This window comes from Astatotilapia calliptera, chromosome 12 (genome assembly GCF_964374335.1).
Source record: "Astatotilapia calliptera chromosome 12, fAstCal68.1, whole genome shotgun sequence".
In the NCBI taxonomy this organism is placed as follows: Eukaryota; Metazoa; Chordata; class Actinopteri; order Cichliformes; family Cichlidae; genus Astatotilapia; species Astatotilapia calliptera.
Window position 1 is genome coordinate 15,753,759 of NC_137433.1, and position 22,086 is coordinate 15,775,844.

Sequence of the window (22,086 nt, forward strand, 5' to 3'; positions counted from 1 at the left end):
TTCGATTGTGTAACCCATGCCTTGGTTGAGTAGCTCACTAACAACATTACGGAGTGCCAGAGTCCAACCCTGCCACATGGCACACATCCATCGACTCCAAATAAGTCTTTTATAGCTTCTGGCTCCACTGGAAACTAAGGATGGGGAAATGTTGTTATGCTGCTGTGGTGATGAAAAGATACTGGAGAAGGCGGGTTTTCTAAAGAAAAATGACTAAAGTGGAAGTCATGCATCTGTTGGCACAGGACTGCACATTACAGTGTAGTTAATGGTGATAGCAGCAGGGTATAATCACTGATCATACAGCTAAGGGGAAGTGAGATTAAGGCAAGATGTACCTGTTATATAATTTGATTGTGCGCTGAAGAAAAGCAACCTGCCCCAAGTGAAAAGAAGTGCTACACAGAGAGGAGATCACTAACTTCCTGTTTTGTGTCTTTAGACAACGAGACTGTGGTACGCTGATTTGCGAGTTTAAAATCCTTTCAGGTCTTTTTTTTTTTCAACAACAAAAACTTTATGTGGTCTATAAATTACATGTTAGGTTATAACACCTCACAAAGCATTGTTGTAATAATGTAATGCTTAGTGTGGTTCAGGAGTGGTTGCGGTAAAAGCTAGCTGTTTTGTACAGCAAGTCATGTATGTATGTATGTAAAGGTTTCTGTGACATTCAAATGCTGTGAGATTACCTCCAGGTGATTTTATTATTGAGTGCTGGTTGGCTTATCACTGATAAACTTGTATTGTATTTTATTGAATACAGCAAACCAGCAGCGATCGGAGCAAATGGGCGGAGCGCCAGGAGTTCATAACGCAACACCGCCCGCTTTCAGAAGGCTCTCCGAGGGTTTGTCAGCAACAGATGCCCAGTCCAGGCAGCTTAAGAAGCCCTTAAGAACCTACTAGTCCAATTAATCCCGAGGAGGCGGAAATCCACACGTCTGAACGGGCAGTTACACAAACTTGTTACCTGCTCCCTGACTCCACGACGATGATGAAGACGAGCGCCTCTCTGCAGGCGTACGTTAACCGTGCGACACCGAAGCCCGCTATCAGCAAACGATTTGGACCAGAAGCGGGAAGGCGTCCGTGAGGGATAGCTGCTAGTCGCGACTCAGATTCTCTCTCAGACACTCACACACATTATAAGCCTCGGTAAGCTCCTGCAGAGTTGATCGCAGGCCTGCATGAGCATCACTGGCGACGCTGCTGCTGCTACTACGGAGTTTCCTCGGGACTGCTCGCGTCGTTAACATGGAAACGTTCACCGGTGTGCTGCTTGTCACCGCAAACGTCGGCTCACTCTTTGACAATGTAAGTAGAACGGCATCACAATTAAAGTCACACCATACTTAAGGTACAGTCAGAGGATTATATAAACGCTAATAGGCTTAAGTAAGCCGGTAGGAGGGTGTAGGGTAGGAGGCAAGTTTTTTTGTTTTTTAAATATTGAATCGGCTACATTGCTAGCTTACATCATAGGTATAAGGATGTAAGCAGTGAGCTGAGCTCTTCTGGTGCTTTATGTTTTTTTTGTTTGTTGTTGGGGCTTTTCGGTAATTGACGTACATTTGCCTCGTAATGAGACGCTTTCAAGTTACCAAGCAATGTTTCCTTGTCAGCTGTCAGCAGCAGATACTGTTAATTAAAAGGAAACAGTCAAAGTTGACTCATAATTAGACAAGCTACCTGTTGGACGCGTCACGTGCCAGACTGGAACGGGTGGCTGCACCTCAGGTGGTAGAGCAGGTCACCTACAAATCGTGAAAGTTGGTGGTTCAATTCCAGTCTGCATGCCAAGCATCCTTGGCAAGACGCTAACCTCAATTTGCTCTCCGATACATCCATCGGGGTGTGAATTTTAGATAGAAAGAGCGTGCTTTTCTTAATGAGGGAAGCTACTTTGAGTGCTCAGATAAAGTAGTTATATCTACCAGTCCTATAAGAACCAGTCCTTTTACCGTTTACCAAATCCTTCTGAACCTGTCTGCAACACCCAGACATGAACAATAACAACACACAGGTCAAATAAATGTTGTCATTCAGAAGTGTTTTTTTTTTTCGTTTACAGTTATGCTTGCAATTCAATTATACATTCATACTGATAATAAATAGTGAATAGACCTCTTTAACCCTCGTCATGTTGACATGAAGTAACAAATTGCCCTTTTCCTATAAAAAATAAAATAAACAACAAGAGTGCAGTGTAAACAGGTGAACGAGAAAAAACAAAAACACCACCACCAACACAATACTGTGCAATTTACATGCTGGAAAACTTTGTAAACTTTTGATGCTGTTTGATAATGATCAGCTCAGCATCTGTGCACACACATGTACAAACCTAATGATCTCCATACACACAGATGCATACACAATGCAGTGCATAATTCACAGAACAAAACATCAAGTTGCATTGAGTGTTGGGCATAACTCATTCCAAAGTAAACTAAGGTCAGCAAAGGTTTAATAGAGGATTGCAGGTTACATAAAGTTTATAACAGATTTAGTGCAGAAGTTGATTTATTGCCAAGGATGTTAACTCATTTGAGTTAACATCCTTGGCATCCTCTCAGTCTGCAAAGGTAGCTGTGCCTTTGCAGGAGTCCTCCAGATCCTCTATGAGGGTAATGAAGTTGCTGCCTCTCAGATTGCAACCATACTATTTCTCATCAATCCCAGGTGTAAAATCAGTGCTTATGATGTCACTACTGGGAAAGTGTGTTTGTTTTGTATTCAGTAGTCAGTTTATAGCAGCCTTGTAAAACTGCGGAGATTTAGAGCGCCATGGTAGCTCTATGAGTCTGTAACAGCCCAGTCTCACTTTTTTGCATGTGTCCAAAAACATACAGTAAAACTACCATTTTAAACACAAGATTAAATAATTTAAACTGTAATTTAACTGTCCCAACGGGCTCCAGCTCTTTCTCTGTTTTACCTCGGCTTTGCTTAACTTTCAGGGAGGAGAGCTCTTAGACTCATGGAAATTTGGCTCAGGACCCGTTTCCGGTTGCCAGACCTTGCTCCAATGAAAACATGTCAGGTCCCATTGTGGGAGATATGTAAACAGATGAATATCTTCCGCGGTGGACTTGAACTTTTCCACTTACTTAAGTTAAGCCCTCTCATTTCTATAAACAAACATTCCTAAATTATTCACCCAACTTTTGGGTGAGAGCAGGACCTGCAGCACAAGACAGAGTAAATCCTTTTCCTTTGCAGTTCTGGGCTGGCTGAGTGTCCTGTTAGAGCAGCTCAGCATATGAGACATTAAACTCTCACCGATATTTACTGCCATCTTGGCTACCATGTTTATTACTGAGCTTGTGTAATGACTAAATATATACTTATTTATATATTTTCCCTTGTATAAAAACAAATGCCTTCATTTTCAGTCATTCCCAGCTGACATAGGACGGGATGTGGTCACCACTCTGTGACAAGACCAATCAACTTAATCAGCCTGTTTAATTCAATCAATCAATCAATCAATCAATCAATCAATCAATCAATCAATCAATCAATCAATCAATCAATCAATCAATCAATCAATCAATCAATCAATCAATCAATCAATCAATCAATCAAAATGTATTTCTATAGCACATTTAAAAAGACCACAGCTTCACACAAGTGCTGCAGTGCAGATTACAACAATAGACAAAGAAAAGAGTTTAATTTCTACTATGCCTGCTGTCTGACAGTTTGCTTATTGCTCTGGTCAGAAAGAAAAAATAAAGTGTCCAACTGGTTGTTGTAAGTTTGCCTCATCCAGTTTTTAACGTTGTCACGTCTATAGAAAGTATAAATTAAAAGTATGTCAACTAAATGCAAATCTATTACAGCTGGTGGACAGAGTGTTTGGAGCAAGGCTGACGTGAGAGGAGTCCTATCGGTCACAATGGCTGAGTCGCTGTTATCCCTGGCATGCAAATGCACTATGCAAAGTCATTTCTCAGGTGCTAGGGAAAAAAATGGCCTTGCAGGAGACTGCATATTACTCTGCGCCTACTCTGGGCTGTAAATCCAGTAGTGTCACTGTAAGAAAGTACATGATCAAAGTTGGTATCAATTGATGAACTACAAGACTGAAGATTGTGGCAAAAGAAACAACTGTTTTACCTGGTAGTACCAGCTACTAGCTATACAAGTTAACAAAACATGACCTTAAACAGCAACAACAAAATCATGGGATGAAAACAGAATTTTATTTGATGAGATGGGTGGATCAGTATTGTCAGGGTACAGCACCTCACATGTAGCATCTAAAATATCTGCCTGCTTTTCTAAACCTGGAAGCACTGAACCTGTTTGGCTTCTTTAGCTGTGTATAAGGCTTATCTGCTGACTTTTTTGAGTAACATTTTACTATTAAACCTGAATATCAACTGTCTATGAAAAAAGACACAGACCTTCATAGATGACAAGCTGATGTTGGCTGGACTGCAACAGGTGCAGCTGTACTTGTACATGGCACAGGATAATGTTTCCAGGAAATCCCTAATGTTTATGTTAACCTGCTCAGAGTTTGAGATGACTTCCTGACTTCCATTTGAGCTGATTATCCATTAGCTGATATGGCAGTGCAATTTTAAATACAGAAGCTTTTCTTTGTTTTGCATTAATCTGAGGTTTCTACTTCTGTCCTTATGTCCCTTCTGTTGGGCAGCATAAATGAGCAAAAATACATCATCATTTGATCATCATTTATGGACTCCATGTAAGAATTAGGTGGAATATTTGAAGCTGCAAGTTATGTAACTCTTAAGCATTAAAAAGAATTTGACCATTTCTGTCACATTTACTAGTCACTTATTTTTTTACTTCAATTTGCACTTGTAGCTCTGTGCATGTTTCCATACATTTCTCTGTAGGGGACTTCTGTTGTCCCCTAGAGAGATTGTCCATATATCTTTCTTTCTTTCACTCAGTATCATATTTGATCAATAATCGCAATCTTTCGGGCATAATTGTTTTTTCATAGGACGATGAAATGAGCATTTGCAACATTAAGTCAATGGGTTTAAAAAAAAACATATAACACACACCTTATATGCTAGATAGATCAGGCCATGGACTGTACGACTAATCTGGCACATGAAATATAAACTATTGTGAACCAAGTGCCCTGTTAGAGTCATACATAGCAGTAAAATAAAGAAAAAATAATTGTATAAAATAAATAATTAGTTTATTCTAACAGAAGTCTGTGACATTTTCTTGACTGCAAAATGTAAAGCAGTATATTTAAAATTAAGTGTACCCTTACTGCTTCCATAGCAATTAAGTAGGGAAGTAGCTGCCAGGTGCTGCTAACTAAATGAACTTGATTAACTGATCATCAGCAAGTGTGAGCACCTTTATAAAAGAAGATGTTCTGGCATATGTTAACAAAGACAGAAAGACACCAGCCATGATCTTGAAATGAAATGCAATGAAATTGCAAATAAAAACCTAAGATTCTTAGGTTTCAGATTCTACAAGCCTCAGTTAGAATGTTAAATGTTAAAATTCATGACAGTACAATTAAAAAAAGACTGAACAAGTACGGTTTGTTTGTGTTGCCAGGAGAAAACCTCTCTGACAAAAACATGGCAGCACAACTTTGGTTTGCAAATTTGCACCTCATCAAACCACAAGATTTCTCAACCAATGTCCTTAAGAAAGACCAGACCAAAATGAAGATGTTTCGCCATCCACAGCTCCGCATTTGACAAAAACCAAACACAGCGTATCAGCAAAGACCTCATACAAGTTGTCATGCACGGCGGTGGAGGGATGATGATTTGGGATTCTTTTGCAGCCAGAGGTTGTTGGGGGACTTGCAGTGATTGAGCAATGAACTCTACTGTATGCAAAAGTATTCTACAGTCAAATGTGAGGCCATCTGTCTGACAGCCCAGATTGGGTCATGACGCAGGGGAATGATACGGTGGCCCTGAGAGGCCAAATGGAATGCAACTTCAGAAAACACTTGCAAAATGTTTCTGGGGAGACAATAACCCGACTGTGTCACTACCCGATCCGTACCGGAAACCCGATCGGTACCCCGCATGCGCGAACGGTGTCTACTTTCGGTCGAAGCGTTTTACGATAGTTACGGGTCAGAGTACCTGTTAAGATGTTAAGAATAACAAGTATCTCTTAAAATGTTTCCAATAATGAAACATTTCAGTATAATGTAGACAAAAACGAAAAAAAAACTGTGCGGACCGTACAAATCGGGTCTACCCGATCCGTACCGCGCATGTGCAGGGGTTTTCTTCTTCTGTTCGTTTAATGGCAGTTTACTCCCCAGTGTACGAGGATACTGCTCACCAAGCGAATGAACCCTATTGTAAACTGAATTAGCGTCATTACAAACGTGTGTTAAATTTGATTTAGTGATAGTTGAGTGTGTTTATGCTTGTCTGTGTGGAGAGGATTGATTGGAATAATGATGATGATGTCCGCTATTAGGGCTGGGCCATATTATACCGTTCACGGTAATACCGGTATAATGTTAGGCAACGATAGGAAAATGAAATATCGCGATAGAATGGGAGTAAAACGCGCATGCGCAGTGCCTTTGTTTTCATACGCACATGGCCGATTGTTGAGTGAAACAGGTGAACCAGAATTGGTTTGTAAAAATGGTGCAACTTCCGTGATGTGGAACTGGTTTGGTGTTTGTCCGTCAGATACACAACAAAGCACATTTTTTGCAGAACATGCAAGCGGCCGTCGTTATTGTCATATTTGTCGGACTAAGATGCTCTTAAATCTGGGAGTAATCTGGGTCCTAAACTCTGTATGCTTCAGGTCAAACAACACTGCAGCATCACTGAGAGTTAAAAACTGTCTAAATTCTTTCATCTTTAATAAAACAATCAGCATTGCTGCTTTACCAGGTGTAACTATAAAGTTTAACTTCCAGGCATCCATGAAAACTAAAGTTATTACATTTAACGGAGTTAGAAGTTAGCAGGAAGCTAGCGGAAGTTAGCTCGCTAGTTTCGCTAGTTACCTAAGCATGATATAGCATGTTCTAACTGAGAGATTTCTGAAAAAATTCAAACGTACAGCTCTGCTATCACTTCCAACATAAATGAAGACAGGAAACTAAACAGCAGTGACGTTTGTAGGGTTACTGAAGTTGGGCTAGCTGGTATATAATGATGTGCTACGTGATCGGTAGCGACACAGCTATGTTAGCATAACATAAACAGTGAAGCTGGAGGACGAACACTAACACTTTTCCACTTATAAAAGTTAACGTGAAGGTTCCTCATGGTTAGAGACAAATGCAATCGCATGGCAGGATGCTGTAAACGGACCAAACTTCAGTCAGGATAACAACTGAGATGATCCATCCACGATACGAGGTTAGTTATACTGCAACAACATGGGAATAGAGCAGCTGCCAAAGAATTCAACATTAATGAATCAATGGTACAGAAGTGGAGGAAGCAAGAAGAATGAGTTGAATAAAGTTTGATTTATCTGACTGCTTTGATTTGCTTAATGTTCCTTATAATCCCGTGCACCTTATGGTCTGAAAAATATGTACTGCACACTGCAGTTTAATGTTGCAAAGCACCTCTTTTTAACTTCAGTGGATATTATACATGGTTATGCTCAGGATATGTCAGCCTATTTCTACTGGAAATGCCTTTTGGTTATACTTTCAGCAAGGAATTTGCATTTGCACTGTTACATTTTTATAAAGCTTTAATGTACATAAAAACCAGCTTCTTGTTTAAGTGAAAATAAATGGAAGGTTGTCTTTTTGCGCTAGTAATGTTGTGGAGTTGTATTTTGTCTCCCATCAATTATATCGTCAGTTATATCGTTATCGCAAATTTTCATATATATATCGTGATAAATATTTTTGGCCATATCGCCCTGCTCTAACCGCTATCACTGTCAATTGTCAGTAAACACTTCATCTGGCTCATGAATCTTTACATGACACATTACAAAGTCTGTATTATTAACTCTGTAATTAGGCGCCATTCTTCTTATTTTACGGCGCTGTTGTTCAATCGGGGAATGCTCTCTGTTGAGGAGAAAAGCATGAATTTGTTTGTATATGGATTATCCATTGTTTAAATGTCCCGGTAGTCGAAAAGGAGGCAGAGCTGTTGAGAAATGCTAGGTGCTAACTGGGCGCTAACCGTATCATTCAAATATATTGAATGTCGCAATGTTGGCAAAGAGAGGAAGTGACGTAAGATTTGCGCATGCGGGGTACCGATCGGGTTTCTGGTACGGATCGGGTAGCGACAGGCTGTATCCCAATTCAGGGTCTGCAGCCTTAACGGTCCTCAAGGGCCGCGTAAATAAATAAATAAATAAATAAATTTTTATTTATACAGCACCTTTCAAGACAGATTCACAAAGTGCTGAACATAAGATTACAAGTCATAAAAATATTTAAAAAGAGAAAATAAAACAGGCATAAAATACGTACTCAAAGACCGCTGAGGCCGGAAGTGCGAGGCTTGTAGGCTTGTGAAATGGGACGGTCTAGCCTCTGTCGCGCTGCCCAGGTTGCCTAGCAACCACGATACTAACAGCTGGAAACGTTTCATACAGCTTTGTTTGACAGAAATGAAGGAGAACATATTTTGTACATTTGTTTCAGATGATATCATACTTACATAATAATATCATAATATCATACATACATAATTGTCCACAATAATACTGTTATCATGGCACTGTGATAATTGAGACATTGCAATAGCAGTGTTATATGATTATATCTGTGCAAGTGAGGGAGAAAATAACATTTAAAAGGAAAAAACATGAATTAAATATCTATTGTGTTGTCAGTGTTATGAGTTTCTTCTTCTTCACTGCAAATTGGTTAACCTCTGCTGCCTTTAGCCTCACGATCTGTGAAATTTAAATAGGGACATCATGTTCTCATAGATGATGAAAACGGGAAAGTAAATATTGTCCATTTTTGACACCTACAAATAAAAAACCTATGAAAAAAATTCTGATTTCCAGATGTACTGAAAAAATGTGTTGATCTGAGCCCAAATTATATATATATATATATATGTTTGTTTGTATGTTTTTACATTTCATAGGTCGGTGAAATTCAAAGTGAATGGTTAAAACAACTGTACAAGGTAAGCTGAGCTTCTGCATGTTGCAATAATAATATTACAGATTTCAGAATGTGATATTTCATGTTTTTGGGGGGGTTTTTGTGGGGAGTATGGCCACTTCTAGGAAGCGAAACCTGTGTTGGTTCTGTCCACTGTTCTATTATACAGTTGTAAATACTGATAACATATCTGCAGAAGGACTAACACCGATAGTCAGTAATAGTAAACCTTCACCTGGCCTCCATTCATAGATGTAGTGTTGAAATTCAAAAATCACAATTAAAAGACCAATCGAGACAAACTGAATGGTCAAATATTTAAGATGTGCTGATTGATTTGCATTGCCCACACATTGGACATACTTTGTGTATCTTGTATTTCAAATTAAGAGTCTTCCCTAGAGAGAAATCTTTAATTTTTTAAACTGGATTATATTATGAAACATTTGCAGGAACATTCTGTGGAAAACGCTAATGTTTCGAAGAGGTTTTATGTTAAGAAATTACATCCTTCAAGCAGCGACATGTGAGGATGATGATGTATAGCAGATGAAGAGGGATAGGCAGTAAGAGATGTGAGAGACATATGGTTTCATGAAGTCAGTCTGATGTGGTTACATAGATTTACGGAAGGAACTACAACTCAGCCGTGTGCATGCATGTGCGTCATCGGTGCAATCCAGTACTTAAACTGATAGCATTACCAGCCCTTCTCTAAAGGACAGTTGCCTTCATCCTGTAACAATCATTATTGACCTTCTACACCCCTCAGTGCTCTTTAGTGTAAGCATGTACGTTGCACTGAGACTGTTTGCTTTGCTTTATAACAGACTATCCAGAGCTACAAGCCACAGTTCATTGCCCTGCACTTCCAGGAGGTTGGAGGAAAGGACTACATGTTAAACATGGGCCATGCAGAAAACTTCTTCTGGTAGGATTAATATGCTGATTATAATGCATTTCGCCATTTCCATTGATTCATTGTTGTCAATTAAACAGTTCCTTATAATGTGTCAAAAAAATGAAAACCATCTACGGTTTGATGTCATTCAAGAAGCGAGAACCAGTCAAGTCATTACATCTTTATTTAAAAACATAACATTAATTGATGGTTGTATAGTTGTAGTCAGAAGACTCTTAGTTCGTTAGATCTGTATACAAAGAAACCTCCAGTGCAGTGATCATACTTTTTTGCTCTGCTGTTACCAGGACCCTCGAGTCCAGTGAAGAAATGAAAGACTTTGACAGGTCTTGCATTTATGTGGACAACCAGTTCAAAGTAGAAGATAGCTTCACGGTAAGAAACACAAAAACGTTTCATACAGAGTAGTTGCTGTGTGTTTCCACTAGATGGAGTTCTCTTACATGTTAATGCACAATGATAAGTGGATGCATTCAATGCACTCTGCTGGGGAAAATCAGAAGTTTCTGAGAGTGACGCAACACAGTGAAACAAAAAACGTGCTTACTGACTCCAGATTGCATTGCAATCTTTGATTTTATTTATTTTTTGCTGTGTTTTACTGGCATCTATTTAAAAGTGTGAGTGTAAACACAAAACATTATTTTAGTGTCTATGCTGCAATATGCAGAAAATAGGTTTAAATGTTAAAGACAGTTGCATATAATTGCATTTTTGCTTGATGCAATGTGCATGAAATTAAAGGATTAAAACAATCTTTAAAAGAGACTTTTTCATTTGATTCAATTTTACATGATGGATTATGCAGAAAAAATAGAATTAGGGTGAAAAGGTCTATTGTGTTATTACATATTCAGGTTGTGTGTCATGTTTTTTAAAAGTAACTAAGTAATAAAGTAACTAATTACTATTGAAAATAAGTAACCAGTAAAGTAACAGGATTGCTTTCTTGGACAAGTACTTAGTCATTATTAACTAATTACTATTTTCAAGTAACTTGACCAACACTGGTTGCCACAGACTGCCCAAACAGACTTTTCTGTGAGTCTAACTGTTATTCTGATCATCATGTTAAAGATCAGGACATTGCAAATAAAATCTGCTGAAATCTGAACATACTATAGTAGTACTTCCTAGCTGGAGTCAGTTTTCAGTTCACTGCAGAATGTTAGATGTGCAAAACAACAGCCTTGTGTAAGTGACATTGATCTCAAAGATGAAGCACAAAACAGCGCTAAAGCTGTTGCGCAATATGAGCACAGGGAGAGGAGGTGCTCTTAAAGACAGGTCTGTTAAATCTCATGCTGCTCCCGGCATTTCTTAATGTCATGAGCTGAATCCTTGGTCTTTCGCTGGAATGCTGTTCAGTCACAGATTAAGCCTCATCGTCCACACCTTTTATGAAAGACGTTTTCTGTATGCACCTTCGTTTTTATTGTCCTCATGTAATACAAACAAGTTTTTAATATCTTTCTTAGAAAGTAATGAAAATGATTTCTTAAAGTTCACAGTGGCTCTTAACTGGTTCAACAGTATTAGTTTCCTAGAAATTTTGCCCCTAGCTGGAAGTGCAAAAGTTGTGACTCACCCCTCATTTTTTTTATTTCACTTTCGAGGAACCAGACTTTCTTGTAATTTTTTAAAAGTTGTTTGAGCAATAGTTCCCCAGGTTTTCTGACGAGCTTTTAAAGTTTTTCTTTAACCACTGGCTGCTTTTTTGCTTATTTTCAGGCCAGTCAGGGCAATGTTTTTGTTTTGGTTTTTTGTTACGCTTCTTAACACTCGCCTATGAATCATTCAAGATTTTAAAAAGCCATGAAATTCAAGGGATAAGCCCGTGTTATGGACAGCTTAGCAAAGAACCAGTTTTAAATTGTAACTTTAGGCACTTTGTTACTAGCAGCCTGTTGCAATCCTACTATTTGTTTCTATTTTTGTATCAACAAGTTGAGTCCGAAAAAGCTATGAGCCAAAAACATGTCTCGGCATACTTTGTAGAGAGGAAACTGAAGAGTCAGGCAAAAAATCTATATACAGAAGATCAACAGCATCTGAAAGTCAAATCATTTAATGTTATTTATATAGCTCTAAATCACAACAAGAGTTGCCTCAAAGCCCATATATTGTAAGGTAAAGACCTTACCTTGCTTCAAATGGATATGTCAGTATGTACAGAGGTCAGGAGAGAAGAACGACAGTGAGTGTCTACTGCATCTGTAAACCAGGGGGAGGCTGGAACTGCATTTTGGCCAGTGGTATTGGACAGATTTTGGGCTTCTGCATTACTGAAGCAGTGTGAGATCATCTTGACAGAGAGCAAAACAAAAGGCAGCCAACATCCAAAGAAGAGCTTTGAATGTCCTTCAAGAAGCCTGAAAAACTATTCCTGAAAACTACCTAAAAAAAAAAAAAAAACACAAGAAAGCTTGTCTAAGAGAGTTCAGGCTGTACTGAAGAATAGAGGCGCTCACACCAAATATTCACTTTCAAGCTGTTTGAATTGTTCAACCTGTTTTTTCCATGCATGTTTGCACATTTTTCAATAAATCGCAGTGCCTTTTTCCCACTTTCTTAGCAAAACGGAAAGAAAGGACAGTCAGCTCAAGACTTTTGCACAGTAGAGTGTTTTTTAAAGTATTAACCCACACTCCTCCCAGGTGATACCCTCACGCTGAACATTTGACAGTAGGGGTCAATGGCTGCATCTGTAGACTGAAGGTGCGTGAAGTAAAAAAGGGGAAACTCAATGGCCAGGTGAGAGTAGAGACAGGCCAAAGTCAATACATTTAACTCTAGATTAAAACTATTGATCCCAGCCTATTTGTACACAATAAATAAAGTGTGTTGGGGGCAGAAGACAGCCGGGACTAAGTTTCCTCTGCACTTGAGTGTTTGCACCCCCCGCTGTTTGCCCTGGGAGGGTTGCAGCCACCCCACCCCACCTAATGCCTCATTCTCATTTCGTCGGTGCCACCTGCATTGATTTTCAATTTGTTTCCCCTTGGCTGCGATCATCAGTTATACGGCCATGAGAGAATTTGGGGAGGGGTGGTGGGTTCTCTTTTCAGAGGGGTTGCAGAAGCAGAGGGGGAAGACTTGCATGAATTCCCAGTACAAATGGTGTTTTGATAAAAAATCACTTGTAAGTCAATATTTTTTTATTAAACTGTGCACAAACCTGATTGATGAAGATAGGTGTTTGGCAGAGTATGTGGAGGAAAACGAGGAGGGAAATGTGCCTCTGTGTGCGCCGACGTGTGTGCACATACTTTACAGTATATAACATTGTTACTAATCTAGCATAAACAAAGCGAAAAGGGTTGGCCATCTCGTGTTTTATGAATTGTTAGAGTACATTTCTAATGTCCCAATTTTGTGAAAAAAGTGCCAACATAACTTCAGTGGGATCTGACTTCCTTCCTGAGTCTACAAGCTGCTATACAAGTTAAGGACAATTTCAGACTCGGTTAAATAACTCATTGCTTAAATCTTCATTCAGACAAGTTGGTCACCAACTGCAGTTCGCAGACAAACACGGAGACATATCTAATTTTATTTATTGTGGACAACTTTGGCACTGAAGATAAATGAATTCTTCAGGGAGAAATTTCTCATGTAGCGGCTGGATTTGTGTGTGTGTGTGTTTGGGGGGTGTCTGTCACCGCGGTCTGTCACGCCCTGAGCCCTCTTGAGTGCCGGCTGATTTTTCTTCAGCTCCCAGTTTGCAGCAGCGGTGTTGGCAGACAGCGGGCTCACTGCTTAATACCTTTTAAATGGTTTTAATTTTCTGTCTTTATTGATTTCACGGGCCGCGATTAATCAGATCAGTGGAGCAGGCAGTTAGTACATTAAAAATAGTCAGCCCCACGTCAGGGATGATTGGGTACTGAAGTGTGCGTGTCTCAGAAGCAGCGCGTGGATGTGCTGTGCAGTTATACGTCCTCTTGGAAATACTTTATTACTTAAAGTTTGCCATCTCTTTGGAGAGTAACAATGCACTGTGTCATACATTCCCAATGCACAAAGCATACCATGTGTTCTTGCTTTCTTTGAAGAGGATGAATGAAACCAAAAGCCTCTGCAGAACGATTAAAAGTCCAGTTTCACTATGATTTTTTTGAAGTGGTTTACCTAAAACTGATTGTAACTGCTATATCTTTTCTATCCACAGGCTTTGGGGAGCATGTACTTCATCCACAAGGCACTGAAAAATATACAACAGTATGACTTTCATGGTAAAAAAAACACAACGCTTACATGGATTTCCTATTTCATCATTCATCATGTTGTGCTAAATTTAGTTTATTTTCCAAACAACGTGTTGGAACGCACCAATGGTTATTACTCAATGCATTGTTTTGATAGAATCCTCCCTCCTTTGGTGCAGTCGGTTGTGCTGTTGCAAAATCCTTGTCGGTGTTTAATTGTTGGACATTTCTCTGGCAAACTGTGCTGGCAGTTTGAAGGCTACGTCTCCTATTTGCAAAGAACTCGAATTTAAAGTGGAGCGGCTATTTTGCTGTTGCATAGTCCAGTCACGTTAGATGTGAAAAAGCTCCTCAGAAAAGCTTATGGAAGGACCATAAACATCCCGAAGCTGCCACTCGCTGCGTGGCCCGAAACGATTGTTGTTCGCCGAACACAGTCTAATGGCCCGCTTATAGATTTGCTCATCATGTATGCCCCTCTGATGAGGTTAACACCAGTTTATTGATTGCTGTTTGCATGTTTTCTCACTCTTTTACATGTCACCTCCTTGGCTCTGCCTCTCACAGTTAAGAATTTTAAAGCAGTGCTGGAAAAGAACAGGTATATGGGCTCTCTGGACAGGGTCACCACCGTGGAGAAAGAAAAATTCCCAAAGAATTTCTGGCCTGATGTGAGTATGTATGCATGACTGTGCATCTGGGTATGCCTGTCGGGAGGGGCAAACATGGGCCAAAGGAGATGTTGGGACAAATGAGTCTACTGGGGCTTTCGGGGGGCCGTCTGCCTGCTCTGACAGGGTGATGAGACAAATTATGTGCAAGAATCAATAATTATCAATTTAGCCCTTTAAAGACACAGCTCACTGCTGTTTAGTGACTCACTCCAGTTTTTCCTCTGTTGCAGTTCAAGTGGTCCAGAAAGGGTTTCATGAGGACCCGCTGGATTATACACAACCAGTACGTAACAAACACTCACCTTCACCGTGATGCACCAGCCGGGTTGAACACACTTTCATGTGTGGCTGTTTGGTGACGTTTTTGGAAAAATACATTGACAATAAAAACACCCTTGGGAACAAATATGTAGCCTGTTTTTAAAAGATTGGAAAAGCAGCGTAAAAGATTGTTATGAGCCCAAAGTCCTTGACTGACTGTCAAAGTTAAATAAATAAAAAAATGTCCCATGGGTCAATGTTCAGATAAGACATCACATCAGAGGGCTGGGTATACATTTCACTGATAGGACCTAACCTTTGATAATAATTTAAAAAAAATGTTATTAAATCATATTTGGTATGTCCACATTGGCTTTGTCCATCTTTTACAGTATTTGGTATCAGTATGTTTAAGCTCCTACAATATGGAACCATAACTGCTGGAGTTAAAGCAACTGTTAGCCACTATGTCATACTTGTTTTTAAAGCATGCTTCGGCATCCCTCAGTAAACTGAAGGTCAAATATTGTAGTTCCTTGAAGACAAGCAAATAAAATTTTACTCAGTAAACATCTAAGAGGACATTTAAAACCTACTTTGATCTATCAAAGCTGATATAAAACAAACAGTGAGGCTCACATTCAGCTGCTCCGATGACCTTGTGGTTTCTTATCATCCAGTTATTAATATCTTCTGGGTTTTGTTTTGACAAAAATGTCCTCTTTACTTCACTGGTTACACTCACAGAATATAAATAATTAATTTAATGTGGTGCTCTGTTGGGAGCTTAGACTCGGCATGTTATAGGATGGTGAGCAGGGTTTTAATTTCATAGTAGTAGTCAGTATTTGCTCTGCTGTGTTGTTACCTTGGGACTGGAACAACAGGAGCTCAAAATCGAATGTACCACAGCATCATACTGTGAGTCAACACAGCTCATTTGTGAGATGCTCATTAATTGCTTTCTGGTGACAGCCTAAGAAAAGGAGCCAGTGAACTGCACTTGTTTGTAGACTGAACATTAACCCAAGTGTGCTCATTGATAAGAAAGCTCCTGTAAAGACACCTGTTATTTCACACACAGACTCACATACACACCTATCTGATGTCAGGCTTTGGAGTTATCGGATTGTTTCCTGTTTTTTTCCCCTCCATCTGCCACAACTCACCTTCTTTTGCCTGTGTGTGTCGGGGGTGTTTTCACAGAGGTCTAGACCTGGTAAATGTCCACCTGTTCCATGATGCCTCTAACCTCATTGCCTGCAACTCCAGTCCTTCCATTTACTCAGCCAACCGCAATAACGCTCTCAGATATGTCATCAGCAGGTGAGACTAGCAGCTGCACGCTACTGTATGAAAACATAATATTCAAAATGTGCTATCATGTAGCTCCTCTTATCCAGTGAATTAGCATTTTAACAGAATCAACACATACAAAGTACATTGGGATTAAGAATTAAAACCCTGTGTTATGGCTTAAGGTAGTATTTTTATTTTTCCAGGATATCAGACAGTCGGCAAACTGTGCTGCCTTTCTTTGTGTTTGGAGATTTCAACTTCCGTCTGGATACACTTAGTCTGGTCCAGGTATGCAAGAGCATTCATTTTCCACAAAGTTCAAGTGTTGCAATCATGTACCAGTCTGTAATTTTGACATAAACCCTCTCGTTTGTGTTTTTTGACCAGGATTTGTCCACTGCTGCCGATGTGCAGATGGTGAAGAAGGACAGCAGTAACGAAGTGCAGAGAATCATATATGAAGAAAAGGATAACGACCACCAGGTGATTGAAACGAGAGAATCTCGTTTAAAAAAAGAAAAGGCAGAATTATCTGCTTCAAAAGTTACTTTCTCTGCCTCCTTTTCACCTCTAGGTTCTGCTTCGAATTGAGGAGAAGCTTTTCGCCTACCTGCATCAGGCGGTTTTCAGAGAGGACAATGGCAGAGCAGTAAGAACACAAGCTCACCTTTCACCCATAAAGATATCATCAGTTGCACTACTGAGAAACTCAAGGGAAACTTAGTTTGACCTGTCTTCAGAGATTTTAGATTAGATTAGATTTTAGATTCCATCAGCAGGAATACTTCAAAGAAATGACAGCGCAGTAAACACAAAAAGGGAGAAACATTAGTAGCAGTAACCCAAATTATCCCCCATGTTAAATCTGCACTCGCTCACATCATGCTTGTTTTTCATGTGTTGACGTTTGTAGTCATTTGTAACCATAGTGGCTTCTTTCCCTCAGCTTTTGAAGTATGACAAAGAAGTTGCAGCCTTCGATGATGTTATTAGGGAAGAGGGTATCAAGTTTCCACCAAGGTCTGTAACTCTGCTACTTGCTGCAAATTTCTGCCATTTACTTTTCATGCTTTAAGAATTTGTTCCCCTCTTGTCTTGTGCTCAGCTACCCATACAGTGAAGAGCATGCTAAACCAACCCAGTACATGAACACTCGCTGTCCTGCCTGGTGTGATCGCATCCTTATGTCACATACAGCCCAAGATTTAATCCACAGGGTGAGTCTTTGCACAATCACATCATTTCATGATGACAAGAACACAATTTGATATAATACGTGAGTTAGCATGACGTGTTAAGGAAGCACTTTGGCAAGCTAGCCAGCCAACATTTCTAGTCAATGTGTTTTAGCAGTAGCATTAGTTAGCAACATTTTAAGGTTAACCAATTATGCTGCATGACTCTGACTCTGGTTAGTTCGTAAACCTTTGCTGATAGTGACGGGTTAATTTATCAGCCAGAGCAGTTCTAGGGGTTTAAAAAAATTAGCTAGCATTATCTATTTAAGATAGTGTTTCGCTACAATATGTAGCTTGCAGTTTGTCTGTTTTTGCAGGAAAGCTAATGTTAGCTAACAGATGGTGATACCTGTGTTTGCAAAAAGACTTCTTTTCCTGTAGAAGTCTGTGAGCCAAAGTCTGTAAAAGTCCTCCTGAGTTTTTGGGATTGTTCTGGATCATATTTTGAAATTGAGGATTAACTTTGGTGTAAAACTACATCTTCATTGCATAAGAAGTTGTCAATCACAAGTCATTAGACAACGGGCTTCGCATACTTCTCTTTCTTGTCTTGTTTGTGATGGAGTCTGTGTTGTGTGGGAGATGGTCGTTAGTTGAAGTTAGTGGGCTCTGGTTCTAAAGAAATGTTGGCTGGTCTTACACACCGTTGGGACAGCATGCAAGCAGAGCATGGACGTCACTTTCTTCTGATTTTACTAGAAAATTAAGACTTTTACAAATAAATCAGCACACAGGATGTTAGAGGACACACAAATTTTTTTAATACTACACGACACTTCACTCACACTGCCAATTTAAAAAAGTATTTACCTGGACACGGTTTTACATTCGTGCACACATACTGTATAACCCTTAATATGTAATGTGATGTAAATCCACTATGAACATAATCCAGCCCACACAAATGTGATACTCAACATTTAACTTAATATAATTTAAGAAGAATCTGTTCGTTATGTTTACATATAAATGATCTTCAAGTTCATTCTTCTTTTCAGAGAGACGATGGTGAGAAGAGTGTTGTTTACAACACAATGGGTCCTAATGTCTGTATGGGAGATCATAAGGTAACAGATTACATAAGCAGTGTGTTGTGCACATCAGCCATGTGGACTGACTCTGATGTGTTTTGTTTTTCTTCTGTAGCCTGTGTTCTTGTCCTTCTCACTGAAGACAAATGACCACATCTGATACTTCTAAATGGTAAGAAGTTTCACTGAGAGTGTGTGTGTGTGTGTGTGTGTGTGTGTGTGTGTGTGTGTGTGTGTGTGTGTGTGTGTTCTGTACTGCATGTGTGTGTGTGTGTGTGTGTGTGTGTGTGTGTGTGTGTGTGTGTGTGTGTGTGTGTGTGTGTTCTGTACTGCATGTGCAAGTGCAGCTGAGTCGATGTGGTAATTCCAGTGAATGGATTCAGTGTGAGAGAGTGAGCACAGTAATCTTTCTCTGGTCCCTGGAGAGCCATAACCCTACTGGCCCAGTGGAGTCGGGATATGAACTAAGAGTAATGCGTGCGGGACATAAGAGATCCTTTGTGCACATCGTAGTTGGAGTGCAGGCGATCTGCACTCTCGCTGATCTATGTCTATTGAATCCTCTTTGCTGTCACTGTGGCTACACATTAGGTGTAATGCTGGCCTGCTTTTCATTAATTACCACATGGATGGCTGGCTGGAGACACATTCATTGTGCGGGGCAGTATATTGGCATTTTTATGGCCATGATTTTGTTTTGCTGCCATTTCAATTTATTTTTTTAAGGAAGTACTGCCTTTTCATGATTGTCCTTCTTCAGAAAGCTTCAAAATGATGAGATCCACACAATGGGAGTGCTTGAAGAGGCTACAACCATCACCTTTTTTGTTTTTGACATTTCAAAGCATATGAAAGGTTTAGCCTACCGCTAGTACTTTGAGGCTACATTTTAGCTCTTGCAAGGTGTGCTTTTTATGTAACCGTTTACATTTCAAATGATACTAAAAATCATAGTTAATTTTACCTCATTGACCTGAGAAATGGCTTTTGCAGGACAGTCAGTCTTATGTACGCTAATTTAGACTTGATTTTCTTACAATAGCATTTAGATGTCTGAACCCACTGTGTCCTGTATTTGCACTGTAATCCACACTGGTTAAACAGTAGCTGAAGATCTGGTGGTGGAGCAGGTCGTCTGCTGGTCGGTAGATTGATCCCCGACTCCTCCAGTCCACATGCTGAAGTATCCTTGGCCGAGATGCTAAACCCCGAGTTGCCCCTGATGTAGCCACCAGAGTGTGTTAGCTGTGTGAATGTGTGCGTGCACAACAATGTGTGTGTGAACAACAATTAGAAAGGGTTTTCAGTGCTCATTTACAAAGTGTGTTTCTGTCTGCTGCAGGTCTGTAACCACAGCATCCTCAGAGGCTGATCAGTGTGATTGTTCTCCACTACAACCGTCCCATCAGCCACCAAAAATAAGCCGGCGTTTCACTCAGCCTCAGCTAAGCTCCCTGCCACACACTGCTGACCACAGCTCTTGTATCATGTAACCCAGATTTATCAAGACGTGTCAAGAGTTTTTGAGAGTTGTTCCTATTCACCGCTTCCTCTGAGATTTTTTATAAGTCCCCTCTACCCGAAACCTCGGAGTCACCAGGGATAATCCTGCAAATCCTACCTGCAGCTGCACATTCATGAGACACATCAAGAATTTTAAAAATCATTTTTAGCTCAATTGATTGTATTTCATGTTTTTTCAATGCCGTCCATTTTACAGGCAGTGTCGAAAATAACCAAACTTTGTATGAATGTCAATTTACTCATTTCTTACTGGCCCTAACTAAAGGCATTTTTAAATATTCTAAAACACCCAACTTAAGCAACAATTAACAAAAGATTCAGGAGAGTACTGGGTATATGATGAACCACACTTTGTGTAGTAGTGGTGTCTTGAAAAGGGAAATATCAAACCCTCGTGGCCATGTGTGCACGCTTTTAGTTAGTTTTTTTTATGCTCTATTTAGTACATGCATCTTTGCTTTGCCATCACCATAGCATTTTTTAAATGACGAGGGAAGCACAGCTGTCTTTGCTTCCAGGTGTCATGTGTGGATGATCTCCGCTGATAAAACAGGATTTGTGACAGATTTCCTTCCTTTTTTCATACACGTTGCTACTTCATACACATCAGCTCCAGCCATGACAGATTGGGTTTTTAATAGTGGTGTTATGATGAAATGAAAGTAGACAGGCAAAAGAAAAAAAGGCCGGTAACATTTTAGCAGCAGTGGTGAGAGCTGAATGGATTACCGCAGCATCCAAAATGAACTTGTGTATCTCTCTTATTTCCCGAGCTGTATTATACACATTATACCAAGTGCTTTATTACCTTGACTTTGCATTTCTTCTCCGATTAATTTGAGCTGTCCTCCTCCAGTTTACTATGCAGGATGTCTGGTCAGACTTCACCCTGCTGCGGTCGGCGTCAGCTGTATTTCATTGCCAAAAAGAATCACGCTGTAGTTATGCTGTAGTGTTTACCTACAGCTGTAGTTAAGAAGAACGTCTGTTTTGATTACCTGGCATCAAATAAATTGAATTAAAAAAAAAAAAAAAAATCCTGTGCATAATCACACCTGTGTACCCACACTCAACAGAGGGGGCGCTGTTTGCTTTTGAATTATTGCATTTATCTTTGATCCTTGTCTCTTACTGCAGTACCAGTGTAGTAATATCATGTGTGAGTTAACAAGGCTTTGACAATTTTGACTAATGGATTCTGTTTAAAGTGTGTTTGTTGCTTTTTGGGTGTTTTATGGGAGAGCATTTTCCTATATTCATGCTTTTTTGATGCCCAGATTCAGAACTTTGGCATGATGTTTGTAAAGTGTGACTGTAGCCTCATCGCAACGAGAAAGAGTAACGCAAATGTCTGTTTGTGATAAATGCTTTGTCACAGGAGTGGAGCTGGTTATAAACACTACATTTGTGATATTTCATTTTTGTAAATAAAGTATCACCCTTTGTTGCACTTTTGTTTTTTGTGTTTACAATCAAGTCACGCCTCTTATGGGAAAGCAAAGGCTGTAAACTATGTAAATGACCTCATTTCCTGAGAGCAGTTAACCCTGACAGGGTATCTATTGTCTTATCTGTATACCAAGTTACTTTTTTTTATGACTTTAATGACTTATAAAAATATTATAAGTAAACTATATTCTCACTTATATTTGTATATATATACTTTTGTGTTGATCACATTAAAAAAATGTCAGATCATGTCAAATTTAGCCTATCGAAGTAACACAAGCTTTACATTAGTGTCTGCGTGTGTTATTGCATTTAGTTCCTGTAAAAAAACTGTGGTTACTTTGGGTCAGAAGAGCAAAATGACAGCTAAAACTGAG

General features: G+C 39.6%; 1 protein-coding gene across 1 annotated transcript; it reads left to right on the forward strand.

The window, feature by feature from the left end:
* The first annotated feature begins 871 nt into the window (after positions 1 to 871).
* LOC113033770 (inositol polyphosphate-5-phosphatase A-like) lies at positions 872 to 21,710 on the forward strand. Its single transcript, XM_026187859.2, has 16 exons — positions 872 to 1,317; positions 9,084 to 9,125; positions 9,934 to 10,034; positions 10,313 to 10,400; positions 14,197 to 14,260; positions 14,801 to 14,904; positions 15,138 to 15,190; positions 16,375 to 16,494; positions 16,671 to 16,755; positions 16,855 to 16,950; positions 17,042 to 17,116; positions 17,414 to 17,487; positions 17,573 to 17,684; positions 18,704 to 18,772; positions 18,852 to 18,908; positions 20,079 to 21,710. Exons 1-15 carry the CDS (start codon positions 1,258 to 1,260, stop codon positions 18,894 to 18,896), a joined length of 1,188 nt encoding a protein of 395 aa, XP_026043644.2. The 5' UTR covers positions 872 to 1,257; the 3' UTR covers positions 18,897 to 18,908; positions 20,079 to 21,710.
* The last annotated feature ends 376 nt before the right edge of the window (positions 21,711 to 22,086 follow it).